We start from the raw sequence: 25,525 nt of genomic DNA on the forward strand, positions 1-25,525 counted from the left end.
TTTCTTTTTTGTCTATCAAGAATATTATAGGCTTGTACTCAAATTTGTCTGCAAATTTGAAACTCAGGTCACTCCTGTGATTCACTGAATATCTCAAAATAATCCCAGGCAAACACAGGACCAGTGATCTGTGGCTCTGTGGTCTGTTATTTTAGGTGTCACTGACCTGCAAAGAGATGAAGAATTCCTCAATGCAAGAAAGACAACCGATTTCATAACCCAGAATGATAACAAAGAAGATGTGTTGGTTCATCTGTCTGCTATAAAAAAGAATAATCCCAAGAAATACCTCCACAGTCTAGGAGATGGAGAAATTGTGGAATTTAATATAATACAAGGAAGAAAAGGCCCCCAAGCAGCCGATGTGACAGGACCTGGTGGAGTCCAGTGCAAGGTAGTAAACATGCACCAGACTACAAACCTGTGAGATATTATCCACATCATAGAAGTCTTCCACACACCTACCAAAGAAATAGAACCCAAAACCAACAGCCATCAAGCCCCAGCAACAGTCTAAAAGCAAGAAGAGCACAGAACACGGGCGAGCTGTCCTGCATCCAAAAGCCCATGTCGATAATGAAAGAACCTTCCAGTCTGATAAGTCCCACTTCTTCTAATACCCTTCCCCAATTCCTGTGGCCTTCCTGCCCGCCTCCCACTTTCTCCTTTTCCTTTCCATTGTCCTATTACCCCTTTTTTATGTTCCCACAAATTCCTACCACCCATTCCCCTCTCCCACGGTCTCCCTCCACTAATCCCCTTCCCCAGAGTTCCTTTGTAATACCAGAGGGAGTGTGATTAGGAGGGAAAGAAAGAAAAGTTTCCCTAAAGTAACCATTTTTTCTTAAAGTAATGATTTTTATTTGGAGTTCCCAACAGGCACACCACCACCTACACTACCTTGTGCAGAGTCTATCACAGCTGACCACTTTACCACAGGAGACAGAGAAACAGCCCCTGCTGAAGAAACTTTCTCCTGACTCAGTTTCCTGAAGAACCATGCTAAGAAAACCCCGCATCCCTCCTGCCAGCTCTAAGACACCCCAAAAAGTCTGTTTGGACACTGGGGACTCAGAATTGTTTACATTTTGAAAATGGTCTTATAGGCGCTTTTGATTGTTTTTGTCATTTTGAGTTAATTCAGTTGATCCTTCAGAAAAGCTTTCTTAATAATGTAAAAAATGGGGAGTTGTGAAGGCCCTGGAGGGGCTTCTCCTAAGTTACAACCCATTGGCTGCTTCCCCTATTGCTATGCCTGAACATAGGTGCTCCTGAGGCTCTCCCTCCCTTTTCCCTGATTGGGCCTCACCTTGATACTGCCCGGAGACCAAGGTCAGCTGGGAGGCCCCTGTGGGAGAGAGTGGGACCTTGGGGGGGTGTGGGTCTGAGAGCAGAACATCTCACTGAATTATACATCTATGGATATTATGCAAAAGTCTTTTTTGCTTCTTCACCCTGGACTTTACTAGCAGCAATTTAGGCTGTAACAGATTAGATTTATGTGAACCCACCTGCAAACACAGTAAAGAGAGTGAGGTGAGACCCTACAGCCAGGCTCAGGGCTGCACGATGCTGCGGCTTCAGCCCAAGTTTTCATGTTCTGATGTGAACCAGATTCACATGGCTGACATCCTGCAAAAGCCTCTCCATTTAGGGAGGGGCTGCATCAGTCCTGGCTGTGCCTCAGAGCACATACATTGATATTTTTTTCAACTTTTGAGAAAAGAACAGCCTTGACTGTACTCATTGCCAGCTGTAAAACAACCTGACTGGTATAGCTGCAAAAAAAGTTTTGATTGCATTTCCAGGAATCCAGAAAGGAGTTTCAGTTTCAGTTTGGTTATATCATGTTTTCTTGTATTAAAACTAAAAAAAACCAAAATTGGGAAGGATGTAATAACAAAGGATAGCAGAAAAACAACAGGAATTCTCGGCTTGATGATTTCAAACATTGAAAAACTTATGTTTAACAAAAGCAAAGAATTAATTATTTTGCTTTTTCTCAAGCTTCAAAGTTTTCACTTCAACTCTTCTGATTCCCTCTCTGATGGGGCTGCCAGGGGAGTGAGTGAGCAAGTGGCTGCCTGGTGCTTTGCTGCTGGCTGGGGCTAAACCTGGACAACCTGTTCAGAGCAGACAAAACCAGCCAGCCTCTCACACACAGCTCTTCTGCTCTCACCTGTCCCTGCAGACCAGGCAGTTGCCTGTAAGAAAAGCAGCACAGACTCTGTGTCTCACAGGTGGGATGCAGCTAACCTGCTTCCAAACACTCAAGGCAGATGTTCCAGGAAAAGGACAATAAAGCACACTTAGCCTGAAGAGTTTTCTTCCAAGACAATGCACACATCAGCTTTGTGACAAGGAAATGGTGTGGCTCAAGTACACTGGGAGATGAAGCATAGGTGCTGCACAGCTCATTCTTCACATCCTTCACCCCCAGCACTGCAGGGACCCTGGCTTTGCCTTCCTGCTGGCTGGGGGAAGATTGATCTGGTGCTGGGACTGTGAACGCATTGGAATCAACATTTGGTCACTGAAATGACTTTGCCCCAGCTCTGGCAGGCAAAGTCCCCTTGCTGTCCTTGCAATTCTTTAAGCCTCAATGTTTTTTTAGAAGCTGAAAGAGCAGAATCCTAGAATGGGTTGGATTGGAAGGGACCATAAAAATCTCCTGGCATGCTTATTCAGGTCCAATGCCAGCAACCACTGCACTTACAGGGTAATGGGAGAAAACTTCAACGGTACAGTGGAACAAACAGCTGATAGAGAGAGACCTCACTGGGTTTTCCTGTCAGACCTCCCCACACTGGGGGGTCTGCTGCTCCCAAAGGGAGTCAGAAGAGCCTGGGAAAAGTACACTTTATACGCAGGGCAAAAGTGAGTAAAACTCCATCATGCCAAAATTAGAGCATGCCTGTAAATCACTGACTTTGTTTCTCAATGGGATAGCAGGGAGAAGCAAGGCTGTACTGCTGAACTTGCACACAAAACTATATTCAGATAAAAGAGGATTTTAGGACAATATGATTTTGTATTGCCGCCATTTTATTAAGGATTGTTTATTGTTTACAGTAAGGTTGGCACAGTTGCAAGGAAGCCTTGATGGCAGGTGTTGTAAAGCTGGCCAGTGACCGCTGTGCCCAGGGACTCTGCCTGACTTGCTCTGAGCCCTTCCCGAGAGCCCATCAGTAGCACTATCTCCTGGATGTGCTCTCAGACAATGCCATCCCAACAAGAGCAGCTCCAGCAAGAATGATACTTCCAACAGCTGCTAGAGCACTGCCAGCAGCTGCTTTTCTGGCCTATAAAAGGGAAAACAAGACAGGTTTTGGAAACGTGAAGGGCATTTATATTTACAACACTCTAGGATGATAATCTAGAAAAGGCAGGGATATTCAGGGTAATAAATCAGTGAGAGCCATGTGCCCCATTAGCAGAAGGGGCAGCACCCAGGTTTGTCCCCCCAGGAGGTGGCACTCAGTGAGAGGGCACTGCCAGGTGCAGACAGAGCACAGGGACCCTGCAGGGGCAGGGGCTCTGGGGAGGCAGCGCTGCTTTGGAGCCCACGCCGGGCACTCGGCTGTCCCCTGCAGGCTGCAGGCTGTGTCCCAGTGCCCGGCTCACAGCCAGCAGCCAGGAGCTGCTCTGGGAGGCACCCGGGGCTCACCCCTGGCACTCACCTGGTCTGAGACTCCGTCTCCGTAGCGGAGCATTGTCACAAAGTGCTCACAGTTGCTGGTAAGCACATCATATGGCACCTCCCTGTCAATGCATAGCTCGGCACGCCGGATGATCTCCTTCACAGGGAAAGGAGTGCGGAACTGGTCATACTTGTTGTTGACACGCCATTTATGATTTTTCACCACATCCTTCAGGAGCTGCTTCTTCACCTTGGCTCTTGTGGCACGTATTGATGAGCTGCTAAGCAAAACGGATGAAGCTTCTTCATCTGCGAAACCCAAGGAGGAGATAAGGCAGTCAGGCAGACCCTCTCTGGCCCCTCCAGGACTTTAGATGGGTTTCTGCCTGCTCCTGGAAAGGACGGCTACACACACAGCATCCACCCACAGCCCATGGAGGGAGACAGGGCCCTTGGGGCATTTCATCACCCGCTCTGCACCTTGCCAGGCGGCACAAGCCTTACCTGTCACATGAATGACATATCCATACCCCACGTAGAGGGCCCAGTGCTGGTAAAGTGGCCGGTCGATCTCGATCAGGTCTCCAGGCTCGGGTTTGCAATTGTCCTGTCCCATGCCGGGCTGGTGCAGTCAGGCCGTGCAGGCGCAGCTGGGCTGGCTGAGCGCAGGGCAGAGCGCAGCGGGCAGGCGAGGGCTGTGCAGGGGCAGCTGGCGGGAGCGCAGGCACGGAGGGTGTCAGTGGCGGGCGCCGAGGGCAGCGGCTGCCGGAGCGGGGACCTCGCTGGGCCGGAGCCGGCTCGGGGCCGGGGCCGCCGCCGGCGCAGGGCGAGGGAGCGAACGGCCCCGCTCGCAGGCAGCGCATCCGCCCGGGGCCGGGCCGGGGTCCGGCTGCTGCCGCCGTGCCCGGCTGCCCCCGCCCGCCCACCCGCCGTGCCCGCGCTGCCCTCCCGGCCGCGCTCCGCTCGGGGCTCCGCCGGGAGCTCCGGGCCCGCTCCGGTGCCGGGACGCGGCTGCCTGGGGCTGCCCCGGTGCCGAGCCGTGCCCGGGCCCTGCGGCACCTCCGGCCGCCCGGCAGAGCCCGGAGGGGCCGCATCCTGCTGGAAACGCCCGCTCGCATCCCCCGAGCTCCGCTCACCTCAGCATCTGTCCCGCTGCTGCCGTGGCCCGGCTCAAAGTCCCCTCTACCCGCTATAAAGAGGGAGCACCGGGCGCGTGGGTGTAACTCGCAGGGCTCGCTGCCGGCTTTGGCCCGGAGCCAGCCCGTCGGGGCACACCCGCCGCCTGCTCCAGGCTCTGCTCTCGAGGTTGCTGCCAAAACCACCGCTGGATAAAAAAAGCTTGGTGGTTGTTGCCAAAACCACCGCTTCTGGTCCTGCCACCATGGAAGTTGGGCCACCTCCTCTCTGCCAGATGCCCCTGCCCTCAAGGGGTGCTTCTGTTCCACGGCAGGAAACAACCCTGACACCGCTTCTGTACAAGTGGCAGGATATCATCTGTAAAAGAGCAGCTTCAGGATCAGGTTTATAGTCTGGCTTGTGTGCCAGTCAACCAAACCCAGAGAGGATGTAAATGGCCAGTGCAAATGGCCTTGTGTAAATGCAAAAACTTTGCAGCAACAACTTGATGGATTCGATTTACATTATCCCACCTACAAATAGAATGAAGAGGACCAGGTGAGGCCCTTGAGCCAGGCTCAGGGCTGCACAATGCTAGGGCTTCCCTGTCTTGTACTGAATCAGCCCAGGTTTTCATCCTCTGATGTGCACTAGATTCAGATTGTTTAATGTCCTACAAATTCCATTCTTTTTAGGGACTCACTGTGCCTGTGCTGGGTGTGCCCCGCAGCACAGGAAATGAGAGTTCTCTCAGCTGTTGGGAAAAGAATAGCCTTGACTCTACTCCATGGCAACTTGAGCAGGTCTCAGGTCTTGCCAGTATTTCCTAGAAAGGCTCAGAAGTGCACAATGTAGCAACTGATGGATTTTGCTGCTCCTCCTCACACTCTCACCTTATGGTTTGGGCAGTGTTCCACCAAATCCTGTCAATGCACCCACCAGGCTCAAGGAAAGGCATCCCACAATGAACAACATCACCCTGACTGCAAAAGATGCCTGGTACAACTGCCAACTTCTGCATTCTGTCAAATGTTGCAGCTTTTACAAACAGCAAGACAATTCCCCAGATAAAATAATGCCAATTCTCTTTATTGTAGGATGAAGTAGAGATGTGAGAGGTCCATATGCTGCCCTCACACGGTGCTCACTTGTCAGGGTGTGCAGAGAGAATGCTCTGAGAGCAGGAAAGTTCAGAAGTTCTGTATAACCACCTCAATAGATAGCCATGACAGAGGTTTTGATTCCATTTCCAGGAATCCAGAAAGGAGTTTCAGTTTCAGTTTGATTGTAAGGTGTTTCCCTGTGTTAAAACTAAGAACTTTGTTCAGATGTAGTAACAAAGGGCAGTACAAAATACAACTGGAAACTTTGCCTTGGCTATTTCAAACACTGAAAAACTGCTGTTTAAAAGAGCAATGAATTGATTCCTTGTTTTGCTTTGTTGCATGCAAAGATTTTGGTTTACCTACTAAACCAACTTTTCCTCAAGCCACAAGTTTTTAATTTCAAATCTTCTGATTCCCTCTCTGATGGGGCTGCCAGGGGAGTGAGTGAGCAAGTGGCTGCCTGGTGCTTTGCTGCTGGCTGGGGTTAAACCTGGACAACCTGTTCAGAGCAGACAAAACCAGCCAGCCTCTCACACACAGCTCTTCTGCTCTCACCTGTCCCTGCAGTCCAGGCAGTTGCCTGTAAGAAAAGCAGCACAGACTCTGTGTCTCACAGGTGGGATGCAGCTAACCTGCTTCCAAACACTCAAGGCAGATGCTCCAGGAAAAGGACAATAAAGCACACTTAGCCTGAAGAGTTTTCTTCCAAGACAATGCACATATCAGCTTTGTGACAAGGAAATGGTGTGGCTCAGTACATTTGTAAACACTTTGTAGGCAGGGAAAAACCATGCATAACGCCATCATGCCAAAACCAGAGCACTCCTGAGAAACTCTGAAGGGCACAGCTTATAAAACTGACCCTTCCTCCGACCTCCCAGGAGTTTCTCAGTTTAAGCAGCACAAGTACAGATTCAAGACACTGCACATGCCCTGCCTGCTCCTTTGCAGACATTGCAGCCAGGGCTTTCCCACCTACATTGATCCTCAGCTGGAAAACCCTCAACAGTACTTTTTTGACTTTTTTGGAAAGTTGAGGTTAAAATCACAGATATACAGAAAAAGCCTACAGGAACCAATTGATGAAAAGGGATGAAAAGCCTGCACCAGTGCAAATGTGCCCAGACTACCACAAAACTCATCACAGGCAAGGAAATAAAAGTAGAAATGGCAACCAGGCTAATGCTGCCAGAGGTCACTTTAAATGATGCCAATCCTGACTTTTTATTTCTTAATGATATAGCAGGAGAAACCAAGGCTGAACAGTTGAACTTGGATGCAAAGTTAGATAAAAGAAGATCTTTTGGCAATTAAAGTTTGTATTTCTGACAATTTATTTAATTAAATATTAATTGTTTATTGTTATATTAGTATTATTTAATGATTACAGCAAAGGTGGCAGAGTTGCTAGGAAGCCTTGATAGCAGGAACATCAAAAGCTGACCAGTGAATGCTGTGGCCAGGAGATCCCCCTGCCTTGCTCTGAGCTCTTCCTGACAGCCCATCAGTAGTACTTTCTCTCTCTCTTGGATGAGTCCCCAAACAAGCCCTTCACAACAACGGTGGCAAGACCAGCAAGAATGATACCTCCTACAGCTGCTGTAGTACCAATTACTGCTTTTGTGACCTATAAAAGGGAAAGTAAAACACAGGCTGGAAATATGAGGAGCACATATGTTTAGTCCCCACCCAGCAGGATAATCTAGAACAGGCAGGGATAATCATGGTAAATAAATCAGAGAGAGGCCCACCTCCTAGGGCCCCCAAAAACAGAAGGGCAGCACCCAGGTTTGTCCCCCCAGGAGGTGGCACTCAGTGAGAGGGCACTGCCAGGTGCAGACAGAGCACAGGGACCCTGCAGGGGCAGGGGCTCTGGGGAGGCAGCGCTGCTTTGGAGCCCACGCCGGGCACTCGGCTGTCCCCTGCAGGCTGCAGGCTGTGTCCCAGCGCCCGGCTCACAGCCAGCAGCCAGGAGCTGCTCTGGGAGGCACCCGGGGCTCACCCCTGGCACTCACCTGGTCTGAGACTCCTTCTCCGTAGCGGAGCATTGTCACAAAGTGCTCACAGTTGCTGGTAAGCACATCATATGGCACCTCCCTGTCAATGCATTGCTCGGCACGCCGGATGATCTCCTTCACAGGGAAAGGAGTGCGGGAGCGGTCATACTTGTTGTTGACACGCCATTTATGATTTTCCACCACCACCTTCAGGAGCTGCTTCTTCACCTTGGCCTTTTTGGTGAATACTGATGTGGTGCTCACCAACAGAGATGGGGCTCCTTCATCTGGGGAAGTCAGGGAAGAGATAAGGCAGGCAGGCAGACCCTCTCTGGCCTCTCCACAACCTCAGATGGGTTTCCTCTGCTCCTGGACAGGTCATCCACACACACAGAGTCTACCAGCAGCAGCACATGGAGGGAGACAGGGCTCTTGGGGCATCTCAACATCCACTCAGCACCTTGCCAGGCGGCACAAGCCTTACCTACAGGTGTGACGTTGATGACATATCCATCCCCAACGTAGAGGGCCCAGTGCTGGTAACCTGGCCGGTCGATCTCGATCAGGTCCCCGGGCTGGGGGTCGCGCCTGCCTTCTGCCATGCCGGGCTGGTGCAGTCAGGCCGTGCAGGCGCAGCTGGGCTGGCTGAGCGCAGGGCAGAGCGCAGCGGGCAGGCGAGGGCTGTGCAGGGGCAGCTGGCGGGAGCGCAGGCACGGAGGGTGTCAGTGGCGGGCGCCGAGGGCAGCGGCTGCCGGAGCGGGGACCTCGCTGGGCCGGAGCCGGCTCGGGGCCGGGGCCGCCGCCGGCGCAGGGCGAGGGAGCGAACGGCCCCGCTCGCAGGCAGCGCATCCGCCCGGGGCCGGGCCGGGGTCCGGCTGCTGCCGCCGTGCCCGGCTGCCCCCGCCCGCCCACCCGCCGTGCCCGCGCTGCCCTCCCGGCCGCGCTCCGCTCGGGGCTCCGCCGGGAGCTCCGGGCCCGCTCCGGTGCCGGGACGCGGCTGCCCGGTGCCGAGCCGTGCCCGGGCCCTGCGGCACCTCCGGCCGCCCGGCAGAGCCCGGAGGGGCCGCATCCTGCTGGAAACGCCCGCTCGCATCCCCCGAGCTCCGCTCACCCCGGCGCCTGCTGCTGCCGTGGCCGAGCTCCCGGCCCGCTGCTCCCGCTATAAATAGGATGAAGATGGCGCTCGCTCCGATCCTGTCGGGCTCACGGGCAACGCTGACCGAGAGCTACCCCATCCCTCTCGTCTTCCATCTCGTCCCGTCCCACCGCCCCCGCCTTCTCCCTCCCACCGTCCCTCCCATCCGGCGCTCCGCTCCCGAGATTGTTTCGAAAACCACTGGTTTAGTGGAACATCCGATCCTGTCCCCGAGGAGGAGGTGCCATTGCCACTTTCCCGGAGCCTTCCGCAGCTCCTCGAGTCCCTCCAGCCGCAGGGTGGGTCCGGTCCCGCTCGGCCGAGCGGTGAGTGAGCACCCCTCAGCAGGAAACCTTTCGAGAGAAAAATGGGGTGCTGCCGTTCTACTTCTTCACCGTGATGAGAAACAAAGGAGGTGGAGCTCTGAGTGAAATAATTTTAGGGCAAAGGGATTTTTAGGATGTGTTTTTATAACGTGGCCTGCGCATTTCCTTTGGGACAGCAGAGGAATTTCATGATTGTGCCCTGCCAAGGTCCCGGTCCAAGAAATATGCACAGCTGAGCCTGTACAGCCATCTCCCTTACTGCTGCTGGCACAGTGTGCTAAAACAAATGAGAAAAGTGTCCTCTGGGTAAGTTGAACTAAGGAGTATTTAAAGCCTTGCATTTCAGAAGTCAGGCAAGCAAGCTGGTTGATATAAAAGATGAGAGCAGTGGAAGATTTGCCGTCTTTCTGTCTTCCAGTGACATGGTTAATTCAGAGGAGCATTGTACAACAGTTCTGCTTTCTGTATCATCCCCTTCTTTAAATCTGAACTGTTTGCAAAGATTTGCACTGGAAATTTAATCACCGAGGCAATTCTTGTGGTGTGGAAAAAACCCCAAACATATACATGGAAACCCAGAGATCTGCTTTACCTGGGCACAGGAGGGTCCTGTTGCTTGGGGGAGCCTGGGCTGGGATCCTGCAGGGGAGGGGACTGGCCTGTGCTCCCACCCAGGGCAAAGGGAGGTGAGTGTGGTCAGCACTGCTTGGCAGTCACAGAATCGTGCTGTGGCAGGCACGAGAGTGCAATAGAAACTGCCACTGAACAGGCAGCAAAGATGGTATTATAAACACAGTGAAATTCCAGCATAAAGTTGACAGTTCATTTGTGCACAAGTAGGCTTCTCTCACTGATTCATTGTCATTGTGTAATGAGGTTGAAAGGCCCTTTCTATTCATACTCTTTCCAAAATAGATGTAGCCTGTGTGTATGGACAGCTGCTGTGCTCTTGAATAGCCCAGAATAACCTAACTCACCACGGAGACTGCAAATACTTCTGTGGCTAACAGTACACATGGGTTTAGGGACACAAGGGAAAGGAAAAAGGGCAATTAAATAATAACAAGCATTACAGAAGAAAAAACAGCAAGTCCTGTTAAGGAAACCCTCCTGTGCAACCATCCAGGATCCACTCTGGCAGTCTCACTTGCTGCATTTGAGCTGGGATTGAGGCCCTGTCAGAGTCCCTTTGAGGTGCCCCCCTTGACTCCCTGTACACTTCACACTCACACATCCAAAGTTTTCTCACCTGCACAGCCCCAGGTTTGCCATAGCAGAGTCTCAAACATCTGGATCCTTAAAATGAATTAATCATGGTGCAACAATAAAACAACAGCTTGAGCTTTATGTCTCAAAGCTCCACTCATAGCCCTGCTAATCTGTTCTGGGCTTGGACAAAGCTCAGGCAATGCTTCAGTCCCTGAGCTTTGTGAGTGGTCTGTCATGGGGTGGGTCTCACACACAGCATGTAGGTAGGCATTGCTGCAAATACCTTTGGTCTCCTGATGTAGGGGAGCCCTAGGTATGGTCTGGGACTGAGTTGATGCAGAGCTCCTCTCACATTCATCAGTGTGGCAGCTTCTGAGTTTGCAAAGACGCCCGTGGAGACATTATGACACAATCTCATTCTTCAGAAAGTTTTTGTTAAGTTATGCTCTTATTTAGTCCCCACAGACTGGGGACTGATGACAAGCCTGCTTCTTGTCCCCTTCACTCTAAGAGGAGAATGGAGCTCATCCTTTTTATTACATCTGTCCTCAGGTGAGCTCAGTGTCTTGTTTCTTTCTCTCCCCAGTTGGACATGCCTTGCCAGAAGAGGGGTAAAGAGCTGTGTCCATGTTGGTCAACTAATCCCTACCCATGGAAGGATTTGGGTAAGATCTCACGAAGACCTGCCTGGGATGCTATAAATAGTTCATAGAATCATAAAATGGTTTGGGTTGGAACGAATCTAAAGATCATCCTATTCCAATCCCCTGCCATGGGCAGGGACACCATTCATTAGACCAGATTGCTCCAAGCTCTGTCCAACCTGGTCCTGAACACTTTCAGGGACAGGGCATCCACAACTTCTCTGGATAACCTATTCCAGTGCCTCACTGCCCTCATAGTAAGGAATTTCTTTCTAAGATGTATCCTAAACCTGCTTTCAGATATCTAACCTTTACCTACTCTCTTTCAGTCTGAATTCTGACCATCAGCCTATGTTTGTACATGTCTCCGAGGTGTGGATGTCATATTGTGCAGCACATTTGTGCCATCAAGGTCTGTCTGGAATTTATGCTTTTCAAACTTCCTTTGAAGACAACAGTCTCCTCCGTCACTTAGAACATATTTCATTTTGGGCGTACAATGTAAGATCTGAGAGCTATTTTAAATGAACAATTACAAAGGTTTTCAACAAATGCAATGATAAATTTATTATTATTTCTTCTCAAAATATTAGAAATATGATTAAAATACAGAGTAAAAAGTATGACAAATTATTAGGAATAATATTGTTAACTATAGAGGTGCATTTGGGGATTCATTTTGATCAAATGCACTGTTCACAATGCAGCCATAATCTTGCTCACGTACTCTGGCATCCAATTTGTCCCTGGACCCTTTCAAAGAAGAATCCCTTGTTACAACAACTGTATCCATCTTTCTCTTCCTTCTGTACAATGGGGAAAAAAAAAAGAAAAGAACAACCTATTTTAATTTCAATTCTTATTTATAGTGAGAGATCAAACAATGCTGTGAGCATGAACAGAACTGGGTTTTGGAGAAGCTAGAGTTTTATGATAAGGGATGCATATGCCCTGTGTAAAAGAAATGGAATGTGTTCACTCCTGATGAAAAAAGTTAAGTTTTCCCTCACATTCCTCAGAAGAGATCCCCAATGCTGTGGCTCCTTTCTGCTCTTGCAGGTATGTCACTGATGAGAGTTTTGAGGTTTACAGGTGCTAAAAGAGGTGTCTTTGCTGAATGTAGCAAAGCTGGGAAAAGCCTTACCTGAACAGGTACACTGTAGAGGAGATGAGAATGACAATAACAGCTACTCCTGCCACAACTCCAATGACAATGGCAATGGTGTGGTCTGAATCCTCTGTGGCAGGGTCTTCAGCTGAAGAACAAACAAGAGCCCTGTCACTGAAAGCTAACCATGCTGTGAACAGAAATGGTTTTTCTCCACCCTTTTCTGTCTGTTTGTTATTTTTTGTGTTCTCTGTGGCTTTCTGGAATGGTGTCAGACCCAGGTCCTGTGTGCTGTACCAAGCCCTGCTGTCCTGCTTTCTGGTACCTCTCCAGTGGATTTCTGACCCTTCTCTCTGCTTGGAGGACCACAGGCTCTCACGCACTGGGTTACTAACCTACATCATGAAAATGAAGAGCGAGCCCAGTTCTTCTCCACAACAACATCCATTTTTGAAAATTATGTGTTTAATGCAGACAGAGAAATACAGAATAGTTTTATTACCTATTTTTTCAGCCTCACAGTTTGGTCCTGTGTAGAGTTCTGAACATTCACAGAAGTGGAGGGAGGTGCTGTTGGAAGTTTCAGAGCAAATGCCATCATTCTTACAAGGATTTGGCATACATGGGCCACCTGGGAAAAAAGGAGAAACACTTGACTCTCAGACAATCCAACCTGAAGAGAATTGTTCTTGCTTAGATTACGCTGACTCCTAATGCTGCACATCCCCTGTATTTTAGCATGTTTCTTGTATCTGACAACATGAATAAGGGAAAGAAACACTGTTTCTCCAGTGAAACAACAGAGCAAGATGCCTTGCATGGTTTTCTTCTGTACACTCTCTCTTGCAACTATCCCTAACCCAATGATGCTCTTTAAAATTAGTCAAGACTTCATAGCATCAAAGACAATGTGATAGTGGTTGACTCACTCCTGTAGCATCCACGAGTGTAGTTTGAAATGTCACAGATTTCTCCAGACCCACACACTTCATCAGAGCAGAAAACAGTGGAGCTTTCTGTGCACTGGCATTTCTGAGAGCAGTCATCAGTGGTGAATATTTCTCCAATCTGAAAAAACAGGAGTTAGATGTTAAAAAAGATCAAATAAAATCAGCCAGAAAAAACATGAATGTAGGCCTGGAACCTTCATTATGCTCTCTCTGATGCTTTCCTGATGAATGGCAATAGAGCAGATTGATTTTTTAAAGTAGTTTGTAAAAAAAAAACAAAGCAAGAAGCTTATTAATGCAGCTCTCTGAAACTTGAGGATGGCTCAAGAAAGAAAGCAAAAGAAGAGTTTGGGGCATGTGATCCTATCCCCAGGCAGGGTACACGTGCAACCAAAAATAGGCAACTGTTGCTTGGGATGAGTGGCAGATGAACCACATCATACCTCCAAGGCAATGTGGAAATGCTGTCTGCCACTTCAGAATTTCAGAGAGAGACCAAGAGATCTTGACCTCTTCTTCCCTTTCTCCAGAAACCAGGATTTTATTAAACAATTTCTCTTTGTTTCTAATGTTTCTACTGCAAAATTATATGCTGAGGATTATACGAAGATGGTCAAAATAACTAACAAGAGAAAATACTGTTTAGTGGGAGCTGTCTGACCCACAGAGAGACCGTACCTCATAGTATTTGTTAAGGTATGTGCAGCCACACTGTTTGTAAGGCACACATTCAAAGCCACTAAGAACATAACCAGGGAGACATTCACAGCCTTCAACACAGGGTGATTCACACTCAGAGGGGCTGGTCAGATCGTTGCAGGATGCTGGACATGCAGACATGCACGAGCTGTACTTGCTGTTGGGAGGACATGACATACCTGTAAAAATAAGGAGTCCAGTTATACCAGGCTGCTGTGTGTTACTTCCTTACAGAATTCCCTTTCTGATCCATTGTGTAGGAGGCAATATGATAAATACACACAAAGATGTGCATGCATATATAATAGCTCTGAAGTTGTAAGTAAAGTACTCCAAAGTCAGGAAATGCATCATCCAAGCTATTTGTATACTGCGCTCTTGTTCCTGGTATACACTGCTCTCAAAACAACTTCTCACACATTCAGGGTTGCCATCCCTGCAAGTGCCAGAGTTGTTCCACAACTGTGGGAACTTTGTTTCACCAGAAATACAAAGTCATATAACCATAGCAGACACAGGGAAAACATGGTTTGATGAATCTCCAAATTTAAATATAAAATGAGGAAAAATAAGAAAAAATTGAGATGATTATAAGTCTTATTTCAGCATTTTTTTAGTCTGAGAGTTTTGAGTTTTCAGTTGAATCTTTTTTTTTTAATCTTGAAAAAGATAATTTGAATATTTTGTAGATTTAAAGAGAGTGTGAAATGCAATGTTTTGCCTTCAGATTTGTAGCTTGTGAGGGTCTCCAAAATTGAAACTTTTTGTCCTATTTGGAATGGGGACATCTTTTCACTCACAAAACTTCTGATGGCAGGGAGTTGACAGCTCTGATTTCCCAAGTATCTCTCAAAGCTGGGGTTTAAATGCAAAAGTCAGCATAGGACACAGAGGAGAGGTCAGAAAAACAAGTGTGCTTAATTGTGAACGAGTGAGTGAAGTGTGAATCAACATGTTTTTATTCCCTGAGAAGATATGATAAAGGAAAAGGCTTAAACTTCAGATTTTGAGTCCTGTAGGTAGAATCTCTACTTTCTGTTTCTTCCTGTGCTTACCACAGTCTGTCTGTTGCCTCCAGCCATCCATGCTGACTCCCTGCTGCTGACAAGCCAGCACATATTCCTCCAGACTGCGACACAAGATCTCATCTCCTTCCACACAGTTATCGAACAGGCAGCTCCTATGAGCAACATGAGAAAACATTAATTCCCAGTATATTTGTTATTGGTGGTTTTCATCTGCTTTTCTGCCTGACTCTGAGTTAGTTTTGTTTTCCAACAAAACTATCTGGCTGACAGGAAACAGAGGAATACCCCAAGCACGTGATTGGAAAGATCAGGTCATTTGTTGTGCAGCTGCTGCTGCTATGTGAGGTGTCCAAATAGGATCATATCATCATTAAAGTTGGAAAAGGCCTCTAAGATCATCAAGCCCAACCTTTAACCTAACTCTACCAGGCTCACTACTAAACCGTGACCCTAAATTCAAAGTTTTCCTCTTATGCAATCTAATAAAGTAATAAACAGTTACCTGACTTAACACAGTAAGTTCTTCTTTGCCCTCTGCTTCTGTTACAGGATACATGTTGCTTATAAAGCACTTTTTAGTCCTGCTAAGTCTTACAGCTGAACTACGTGCCTCTTTCAATACATGAGTACCCTCCCCATGTCCATCTGCCTTGAATGTTGACACAGAATTCTGTTTTATCCAGTGTTTGTCTGCCAGTACTACTTTCTCAGTTTTGCTCATCATTTGAGTATTCACGGCCTGATTTTCAGAGGCACTGAGATCCAAGATGAATGGAATCAGCAAATATTCAGGACCTCAGAAGAATCAAGGCTACCACTAAGCAGGTAGAGCAGGATGCCCAACCAAATTCTAGAGTGAGGAGAAAAGTAGGCTTGTGTTAAGAATATGGATAGTGGTCCACTTTATTTGGCTTAAAGTACTGTAACATTCTTCTCCCAGATAAGAGGGACTTTGGGGTGAGCATTATCTGTCTTTAAATATTAGGCACAGCTATGTAACTAAAGAAAACTGGCAGCTACTTGGCAAAGTTGTGACTGATGATGGATGAAGCATGAAAGATGAATGTGGGGATGAATACAGCTCAGAATTAGGTGTGTTGGAATTGTATATGTAGGAGGCAGAGCAACCTTGAAACACAGCAGAGGGAACTTTCTTGAAGATATCAGGTTAGTTAATCTTCACTAATTTGGTTTTTGCACTTCTCCATGAAAAATTCATAAGTGTCACTGTCAGCTTCAGCCTTTGGCTATGGCACAATACAAATTTTATGAAGCTAGAACTGCTACCCAATAGACCCAGGTTCTAAAGTCTCACTGAATGTGGATGAGAACTGTAAGCACATTGGAAATTCCAGGCTTAACACTGCTGCTTTATCTGGGTGGGAAAAGAGGAAAGCTACTTTGTAGAACTAGCAGAGAAGTGAAACACTGAATAGATGAAAGAAAGATAATCACAGCTATTTAAAAATAAATAAGGAGATGCAAATATATCAGTAATGAAATCACTGGGTCCAGTTCTTCAAAGATACTATCCTTAGCTCCTATTAATAGCCTGGAGACTCCAGATGACTGAAGATAGTTCTTGTCAGAAGGTATTGCCAAAATTATTTTGGAAGTGGGGAGGACAACTGTCTGCAGTAGACACTTACATGAAATAGAAATCTGGTTGGACTGCAGAATGACACTTGGCAAAAGGACCATTCGAGTCAGTCAGGATTTGACACTTTGAAGTTGTGTTTTGCTGCTCCAGCTGATTTTCATTGCAACCTTGGAAAAGCCCTGGATCTGGCTCCTCCTCAGATTCATTTTCTGAGTTGACATCTCGTCTGTAAATGAAGTAATTATGAAATCATCAGTGTTCTGTGAGCATCCAGCATTCATGGTACTATGCTCTGAGCAACACTGCAAGAATACTTCTGCCTTGTGGTGTAAATGTAAGATAAATGTATTTATCTTTCATGTTTTTTCCTGAATGGGAAGGAGATATAGCAAATCAAAGATGTACTGGAACACTTCCTACCATCTCAGAGATTTATGGATATTTAAAGTAAATGGGATATCTGTAGTTATCTCTTTGCAAACTCTGAATGATACATGTCTTATCCATTTCTTCCTCCATCCCATCTATTCAACAAAAGTTGAATGTTAGTCAGAAGGATGCAGCTGGAATAAAGCCCTGTTTCTTGGATATATGCTCACTTTCACTGAACAACTCACTGTATGCCTGAAATGCCAGAATTTTCCTATAGGCACAGACTCCAGGGCCCCTTTATGCTCAACACTGCCCTGTATACTGTTTTCTGCTATTCTAGCAGGCAAATTTTGTAGCCAAAATATATCTAGACAGCTAATACAGTTCCATTTACTTTCTGAAAAAGCAATGTGTTAATGGCTAAGCAATTTCCAAAGGGCTTTCAAAGCAACAGGGATAAAGGAAGGAGGGAAACCTCAAGGAAGCAAGAAAAACCTTTTTGAATGTTGTGTATGGACTAATTATCACAGAATTTTCCTGACCACAAATATTATGCTCATGTATGGTGAAAAGAACGTCCTTACTTTTTGTGTATGAGCAAAAACCAAAATAGACAGCCATGAAAGCAAGAAAATCAGACTCTTCAATAACCTTTTATGGGAGGAACTGTGAATTTATGTTGATGGATTTCAAAGCTACATTCATGTTCCAGAGGAAAGACTGACACTGAATCAGGATTTGCACTCACTCAGGCCCATCTAGCACATGTATTTATCTTTGTCAGGAACCACGAGTTTGGCAAAGATGTTATTCACCCCTGTGCCCTAACAGTTGTAATGGCTGTAACTCCAAAGAGGGATACTGAACTGGAGTCTTGCACTGACAGTTCAGCCCTCTTTTGGCCAAACTTATAGTTCACCTTAGTGATGAGCAGGAAAAGTCCATACACACAAAAAATGGGAAGAAGAAAGATTAGAGAAATGAGACAGTGTAGTTACTAGAGGTTAACTACGACTTAATTCGCTCACTTCTAGTGGCAGTGCTTGCTGTGGATATTAAATAGAAAATCAAGTACCTGAGACGAGAGCTTCTTTTCAGAGGAACTTTCCAGCTTTCACCAAATACATTCACATTCCTCACCCAAACACCATCTGGATTTTTGAAGTCATTTCTGTATCTCCCATCAAAGTCACCACACAAGCCTTCCACTCTGCCTCTGTAGGTGGTAGCCAGCTTTATGTCTAGACAAAGTCAGAAGGAAAAAAAGCTGTTACACAGAAATTGTTGCCACTGAGTGTATGGAGGAGGTAGAAATCATGTCAAGTGCTAGATGTCATGATTCAGATTGCAGATGGTAATATGACATGGCTTTAATATGCAGCATAAGGGCATAGCCCTGAACATATCTGTTCATACAGGTATTCACAGTTTCTGTGCTCTGCAATGTGGATCATGAAAAAGTAATTTTTCACAAGTTTTTCTATAACATGATATCACTGCCTGGGTGCTCTTAGTGCATGCTGCTTACTGCTTTCCAACAAAGGGAATGCATCACCCACTTTTTGCCCTTCACTTACAATCCACTTGATCACTGAGAAATGGAATTTTTATAGACAGACATTTGCTTTCTGCACTTGGAATTTCAGGGTTTGGAAAGATGCCCATGTAAATACAGAACCTGGCACTTTCACCATGTACTCAGAAATACTACAGCTATATGCTGTTGTAAATCAGGAGTAGTTCTGCTTTGAACAGAGGAGGTACCATGTGTCCAGCTGACATGAGTGACTTGTGTATAGGCCATGTGAAGTCCTGACAAACACGAAAGAATGGGATTATCTGGAGTAGGCCTGAGAGGAAGCATGCAAAATGATACATTCACAGTCTATAGCTTCAGGATCTCAGTCCTACAACTCCTCTGGCTGGGTTCAGCTGGCATGGGGCAGATCCAGATTTTGCCCCATCATCCCAATTAACAATTTAAAGTGATTTGCTATTGTTCTTATCATTCAGACCTTACTTAACATGAAACAACTATATGACAGTCTGAGTCTATATCTCATTTCTCCTAAGTTCAGTGGGATCCAGATAGAGAAATGCCAGTTTAATGTTTTTTCCGGCTACTGGGAAACACTTCTTTCTGGTATTTTCTGGCTATTTTCTGGTATTTTATAGAACAAAAGACCATAAGAGCAAAGAGTGAAGATTTCAAGTTTTGCCTTGGGTTTAGACCTCCTCTGGAATGAGAACATTTTTGGGGGCTGTGCATAAATATTTCTGCAAAGTTTTATAGCATCACTTACCTGCATTTTGACTGCCATCAAAGCTCAGGTATAAGCCAAAATCTGTCTCCAGGTAAATTCTTGTTGTCCTCTGATATATACGAATACCTTCATGAGGTCGAACAGGGGGCCTCACTCTCACACCATCCAACTAACAAGGAATAAAAAAATAAAATTCATTATAAATAGGGCAAATTAAAATCTGATTTCTGCACAGGTCAATGATACAATCCAACACTTCTCTGGTTTTATGATAAATATATTGGATAATTTAACAGCATTTATTTTTTTAAGTTATCAAAATCATGTATTGAGGAAAGTGATCTCAACACAGTACTTTCATATCATCCAAAGAAATATCTATTATTTAGCTAAAAATGTAATATAGCAGCTATGTATGCTCTTACACACCAGTAAAGAGGAAGGAAATTAAATTATCCTAGCATAAAACAAACCTTTCCTTACCACTGATAAAAATTGGTGTGGCTTTATTGTAAGCCTTGGGATATTTGGAGTTTCATTGCTAAAACTATACCTATTGATTTATTTTTTTGATGTAGAATTGTATCTCTCATAGCTATGGGGAAAAAAGACTCCACACGACTGAAAATCTCATTTGTGGTTGCCTCACGGCGCTGTTGTAATAATACAGTTCACTTTAATACTTTAATTTTTCAAAAAAAATGTCCATCACTCAAAAGTGTTTTACTCCAAGGGCCTTCCTTGTGCTCTGCAGTCAGGGAGGGACTTACCAGAATTTGCTTGTTCTGCCTGAATCGCACAGTGTGGTTGTAAACATTGATGAGCATCTCTTTCAGGTAGGTAATGTGTCGACTTCCACGTAAAGGATAGTTCACGCCCTCAATGCTGAACGGTGTCAGAGTGTCAGGTAGGTCAGGGGTGCTCTGAGCTAGAACATACGTGTATTTCCCTTGGAAGTGGTGTACCAGCCTGTCAAAGGTGATGTAGTGTGGGTCGCCCATGACCTGACATCTCCCAAAACCTGCAAGGGAAGAACTTCATTACTCTCCAGTCTAAGTGTGCCTGTGCCAGATGGTATGCCTGGAGTGGTCCAAACTGTTAGATAAAAATGATTGCTGCTAGCATGCAGGTCTGAAAGCAAAGATGGGTGCTCAGGCTGCACTCTAGTGAATAGAAACTCAAATGGAGAGATGGACAGAGAAACTCATTCCTCTGCTGAGAACCACTGTGAGCCAACTGAGCTGAAGCAGAACATTAGGGTTTATAGAATTTATTGAGTCTAAGTTGTGCACATTCCTCTGCAGAGGAATGACTCTGACACAAGTACAGCTTGAACTGGCCTAATAAGAGATGTTGTTTTCATAACCTCTGCCATGTGTTGTTACATAATTGAAAAGCAATGTTTGATTTTGGCTGACTCAGTGCTGTCACTGATTTCTGCTGACGTTACTAAATTGATCATTGGGTTTACCAGACCTAACAATCAGATACAGTGACTATCATCTATGTACTCTCCTCGACCACTGAGCACAGAGTAAACCATTATTCCAGGAGCAAGGCATAGGAAGGTCTATTACATTACATATCCTTAAAACTGCTGGGATGCCTCTGCTCAGATATTTTGCCAAAATGTACTGGGGACACTGAATTTGCCTTATGCTTTTGTATTGATCCTCAATACAGTAGGACTGATGCCATGCTATTCTTCAAAACTGAAGTCTAGGGACACTATGCAAGAAGCTCTCTCCTAATTAACCCAACCTACCTAGAGAATATGGGATTAACTTTGCCTAGCCAACACAAATGTTGAATGAAAAGCACCAAAGTCCTCTGACTGGCCTATCATATATCTGTCCAGATCTGCTCTGTCCTGGTTTTGCTTATTAGTTTTTGTGTTGTTGTTGGTTTTTTTTTTTTTCTGTTCTCAAATCAACATGCAATGGAAAAAACAGGGTTATTGTGATGGGATTCACAAACTGGGTTCAGTAGATACAGTGGGATTTTTAAAAAAGAAATTTCAGTCAAACTAGTCAGATTGAACTGTCAAATTTCTAGATATAAGTAAATTATACCCAAGTATCCATGTCCCTCTACAAATTTTCTACATGGAATAGGAACCTTCTGTTATGAGAACTGAGGCCTTTTGTTATTTGATAACATGTTGTCAACAAAACAGCCAGAGTTTCCTTCTTTCCCAGTGAAAGAATGAAATTCCATGAAAGAAAGTATGTACACCCACATCCTCCCTCCTTCTGCAGCCCTCAAGTGAACCCAAGTGAAGACCTGCTTGCACATACCTGTTGGATTGCACTTGTGTTTTCCATCTTTGATCACGCAGGTTTCTCTAGAATCACAGCTGTAGCTCCTGCAACTGATGACACCGTTCTTCTGGCACTGGCATCTTTTGGTGCAGTGTGGAGTTAGCCATGTCTCCCCAGCCTGGACACAAGTTGTGTTAATAGTACATTATCAAGGTGCTCAGCTTTGCAGTGCAGTGGAAGTTCAAAAGCCATGGATGTGGACATTATCTAGGTGCAACCTTGCCCAGTTGGCAATTCCACGACTGCTTGGTTAAGTGTAGTCTCACCAAGAGCCTGTGAGAGGGGATCTCAGTCCATTTATCTTACTGTCTTCAACATAAGAATTTGAACACAAAACTGGACTAGGACAGACTGCCTGAATAATTCTGAACAATTGACTGTTTTAAAATAGGCTTCAGTTTTGGCCTCAGGCGCAAAGTACCAAACAAGCATCTGTATCTCCTAACACCCAAGGCAGCAGCTTTTACTAATCAGATGAAAGGTATTTAAGAGGTAGATCCTGAAGTCTTTGATCTCTCTCTCTTTCTCTCATACTAAGATGGGCAGGAGACCAATTTTCTACAAGTTCTGAAGTCAGAGATTTGCTCCTTAAACTACTTACACTGTAGTAATTGTTGTCATCATCCTTGCAGCCACAACTGCTGAGAGGCACACAGTTGCCATTGCTGAGCACATAATTATCATCACATTCACAGCCCTCTGTGCACTCTTCTGTCTTCTCACAAAGGGAAGAGGCAAAAATGTCACTGCATGTTGATGGGCAGGGAGAGACACAGTCTTTGTAGTGGCTCCGGGATGGGCAGGGCAATGCTGTGGGGGAAAACAGAGTCAGCCTTATTAAATACATTTACAAAGTGCACTGCAAACACTGAAAGCTACACCTTGGCCTATGGAATGGTAGTACAGAACTGCCTTTTAATAGCTGATTTTTATCATCAGCTGGTTTTTATTTTAATGTTTTACTTAAAAAAACCCCAAACAACAAAACAACAAAAACTGTAACAAAGACTGCTCTCTGGAACTGCTTATTCAGTTTTATTACAGGTATGCCTGAACCACCTGGCTCCAGATTTAGTATTCCAGTTCAGCTGCAAAAGCCTCTTTGGGCACTGCTAGAAATGAGACTCTAAAAGGCAAATTCCTTAAAATATTCAACCTTCCATTGATGCAAACCAGATGTAAATTTAGCTTAACTACAGACATGCAAGTGCAGCAGATATGCACATGTCAGACTGCAGGTTCATCTAGCTCTAAACCCTATTTCTGCCAATGACTAGACATGCATAAGGGGACAGGCCAAGAAACAGTGTAACATGAGAAAAGATTTGTTAGTCCAGTATTTTCCTTCACTCTTGGCAAGGAGGCAACTAGGGATTTCTGATGGATCTCTTAAACCTTCATCTGACTTGCTTTTTAACCAACTCTTTTGTTAACTCTTTTGTTCTCCACAACATTATTTGATAATTCCACAATGCAATACTAAATTGTAAAGAAAGGTCACACAGGAAAACTACACAGGAAAACATCATCTATACTAGTTGTTAGATCATTTGTAGCTTTGTTGAATGGGTGGAGTGAAGCATATACCCTGGAAATTAATCTGAGAACAGGGTCCATAATAAATAACTGGGCAAATTGACAGTTTTTGTTCAAATCACAGTGAGTGGGATTGAGCCCTGTGTCCTAACAAAGTATCCCTCTTTCTTTTAGTCTTCTGGTTATATTATTTCTCCATTTTAGGCTGACTACAATATCTCATTTGGCTACCAATGCCATTCTAACTCCACATTAATATCCATAACTTGTCTATTTCTGGGTTATCGCTGTGTTTATCTGAATCTGAACTCAGTTCAGTGCAGCAGTGGAATCCTGATAGTAGAATTGCATTTTGTGATAACTTAGATTGAATTTTCTTTTACTTGTTCAATGAATTCTGCTGATTTTTTCATGCTATCAGTAATTCAGGTTTCAGTTTTTTCACTTGCTTGTGTACTTACGACAGAATGTGCTATTTCTCCATTTAATGGTGATTCCATGATTCTTGCAGGTGTCCACATAGACTTGAACTATATCACAGAGAGCAGACTTCATACCATCATACTGGCACATATCATAGATGCAGATCTCTATGAAGTCATCAGGGTTGACTAGACTATGGCACACTTTGAACTTGTCTGATTTTAGAACATTGCACTGTCTTTCAATGACTTGTTTATTCTCAGCAGTGCAAGGAGGCTCATCATCTTCTCTTAAGTCTGGCAAACAACTGCAAGAAAGCACAGACAAAGCTGCTATAAGACAGACTGAAACTGAGAAGTTTCTTTCCAATGAAAAGTAGAAAATGCTGGAGACTCTGATTTCCTCATCATCTCAATGGATGAAAGACTGAGCAGAAGTAGACCTGCCTGACAACCCCCATGCTGTGTCTGACACCTATCACTCTCATTGAACTTGAACCTGACTAGAGGATTGACTTCACAGCTTGACCTTGGATATGTGTCATCACTATAAATTTCTGTGTGGTGACCTGAACTGAGCTAGGCTGACCTTAGCTTCCTTCTGTGGGACTTCCCTGCTTGCCTTGCTCAAGTAGAGCGGGATGGTCCCTGGCTGGTGAGGCCACAGTTTATTCAGCTGTGTTGTCACATATGTATGGCTCCCTGTCAGCCAGGGAGCAGCTGGCCCTCACCATTCCCCAGTACCATCATCTTGCTCTGGGTGTTATCAGTGTGAAATAAACAGAGTCCACACTGTGGACTGCCCCAAAGACTCATTCTCCAAGTGTGTATGTAGAACAGCTGTGATATTCCTGTGCAGTGGTTTCCTGTGAGAAATGGTTTCCTGTGGGGATGGCTGTTTTCTGAGCTACAAATTCAAGAAGAGAAAAGTCTGGTATACAGTGCTTATATATTACAAAGTAGCAGACAGTCAAAACAATTGAAAACAATTCACCGTGGTCCTGAAGCAAGATGGGAGGTATAAAAATTATTTAACATTTACCCCTTATCACTGTCTTCCTCCACTTCCCAGCTATTTCCAAACTGTGGGGCAGTGACAGCTGTACCATTGGTCAAGGACAGATCATCTTCACGATTACCATTGAAATTGCCACACATGCCATGCACCTGCAGATGGAAAAGAATCATATTCTAAGCATGACCTCTTTGCATCAACTTCCCCAATAACTTCTTATTGTTGCCTATGAAATAATGTGACCAAATCACCACCACCAACCAATCCTGTGCCAGACATTTCAGACATTCTGACTGTACCCATGGAGAAACAGAACAGAAATTACAGTAAATCTGTGATTCCCTAGGGCTTCAAGCTGTTTATTTCTCTAAGTTGGAAGTATTCCCCTAGACAGGTAATTTTCTTTAACTACCCCCTTGGAACACAAAGAAACTGTTGTAAATAGAAAAAAAAAAAAAAACAGAAAGGAAAAAAATTACATTTGGTACAATACAGCTACAAAGAAAGATGCAACAGCAAAACACAGGAATAAAAGAAACTAGAAGTAAATGCACAAACCAGCAGTTTTGAAACAACTCTTGATGTTTGTTAAATCGTACCTGTGAGAAATAAGAGCGTGGGAGGGTGATTTCCAGATGGTGATTGCCATCATATTTCACTATCACACCAAAGTCAGTTTCCACTACTATAAATCTGCCAACATTTCCAATGGACACGCCTTGCAGTCGGTTCTGCACTGGAGTGTAGACTCTCTCGTTGTTCAGCTGGAGAGATGTGTCATTTGTCAGTATGGACATTCTTCCATGAAAACTCACAGTCTATATTCCTAGCAGTGCTGAAAATTTCTCTGTGACAGTTTTAGCTCTTGACATTTCCACCATTGCATACTCCAACTATGGGTGGCAGGAATCAGCCTTTTAGCTGAGGAGGGCTGGGCAGGACTCATATGCTGTGCCTTTAACAGGGAGCTGGAAAGATCCCTGGTTGTGAACAAGCTCTTTCTCACTCTTGGGGCAGATTCCCTGCCATGGCTCCCC

General features: G+C 45.4%; 4 protein-coding genes across 4 annotated transcripts in view; all 4 read right to left on the reverse strand.

Annotated features, from left to right (window-relative positions):
• Positions 1-3,024: 3,024 nt before the first annotated feature.
• On the reverse strand, positions 3,025-7,060 carry LOC136560656 (phospholipase A and acyltransferase 1-like). The gene is made up of 4 exons (XM_066556624.1): positions 4,777-7,060; positions 4,145-4,349; positions 3,681-3,949; positions 3,025-3,302 (listed from the first exon to the last, which is right to left on the reverse strand). Exons 2-4 carry the CDS (start codon positions 4,254-4,256, stop codon positions 3,195-3,197), a joined length of 489 nt encoding a protein of 162 aa, XP_066412721.1. The 5' UTR covers positions 4,257-4,349; positions 4,777-7,060; the 3' UTR covers positions 3,025-3,194.
• Positions 7,061-7,172: 112 nt separating this feature from the next.
• Positions 7,173-9,134, reverse strand: LOC136560655 (phospholipase A and acyltransferase 1-like). Its single transcript, XM_066556623.1, has 4 exons — positions 8,971-9,134; positions 8,344-8,554; positions 7,878-8,146; positions 7,173-7,489 (listed from the first exon to the last, which is right to left on the reverse strand). The coding sequence occupies exons 2-4, from the start codon at positions 8,459-8,461 to the stop codon at positions 7,367-7,369; spliced, it is 510 nt and encodes a 169-aa protein (XP_066412720.1). The 5' UTR covers positions 8,462-8,554; positions 8,971-9,134; the 3' UTR covers positions 7,173-7,366.
• A 2,657-nt stretch (positions 9,135-11,791) lies between these two features.
• Positions 11,792-16,712, reverse strand: LOC136560718 (zonadhesin-like). The gene is made up of 7 exons (XM_066556719.1): positions 16,608-16,712; positions 14,986-15,110; positions 13,910-14,109; positions 13,211-13,349; positions 12,784-12,912; positions 12,318-12,429; positions 11,792-11,979 (listed from the first exon to the last, which is right to left on the reverse strand). Coding segments are annotated over exons 1-7 (861 nt in total). The 5' UTR covers positions 16,610-16,712; the 3' UTR covers positions 11,792-11,825.
• A 1,222-nt stretch (positions 16,713-17,934) lies between these two features.
• LOC136560848 (IgGFc-binding protein-like) overlaps positions 17,935-25,525 on the reverse strand; it is a 93,770-nt gene continuing 86,179 nt past the window's right edge. Inside the window, exons 51-56 of the mRNA XM_066556925.1 lie at positions 24,516-24,640; positions 21,492-21,595; positions 19,965-20,215; positions 19,234-19,363; positions 18,071-18,171; positions 17,935-17,976 (exon numbers count right to left, since the gene is read on the reverse strand). Of these exons, the coding sequence (XP_066413022.1) occupies positions 17,935-17,976; positions 18,071-18,171; positions 19,234-19,363; positions 19,965-20,215; positions 21,492-21,595; positions 24,516-24,640 (753 nt within the window). The remainder of the gene's footprint in view (positions 17,977-18,070; positions 18,172-19,233; positions 19,364-19,964; positions 20,216-21,491; positions 21,596-24,515; positions 24,641-25,525) is intronic.

This window comes from Molothrus aeneus, chromosome 10 (genome assembly GCF_037042795.1).
Source record: "Molothrus aeneus isolate 106 chromosome 10, BPBGC_Maene_1.0, whole genome shotgun sequence".
Taxonomy (NCBI): Eukaryota; Metazoa; Chordata; class Aves; order Passeriformes; family Icteridae; genus Molothrus; species Molothrus aeneus.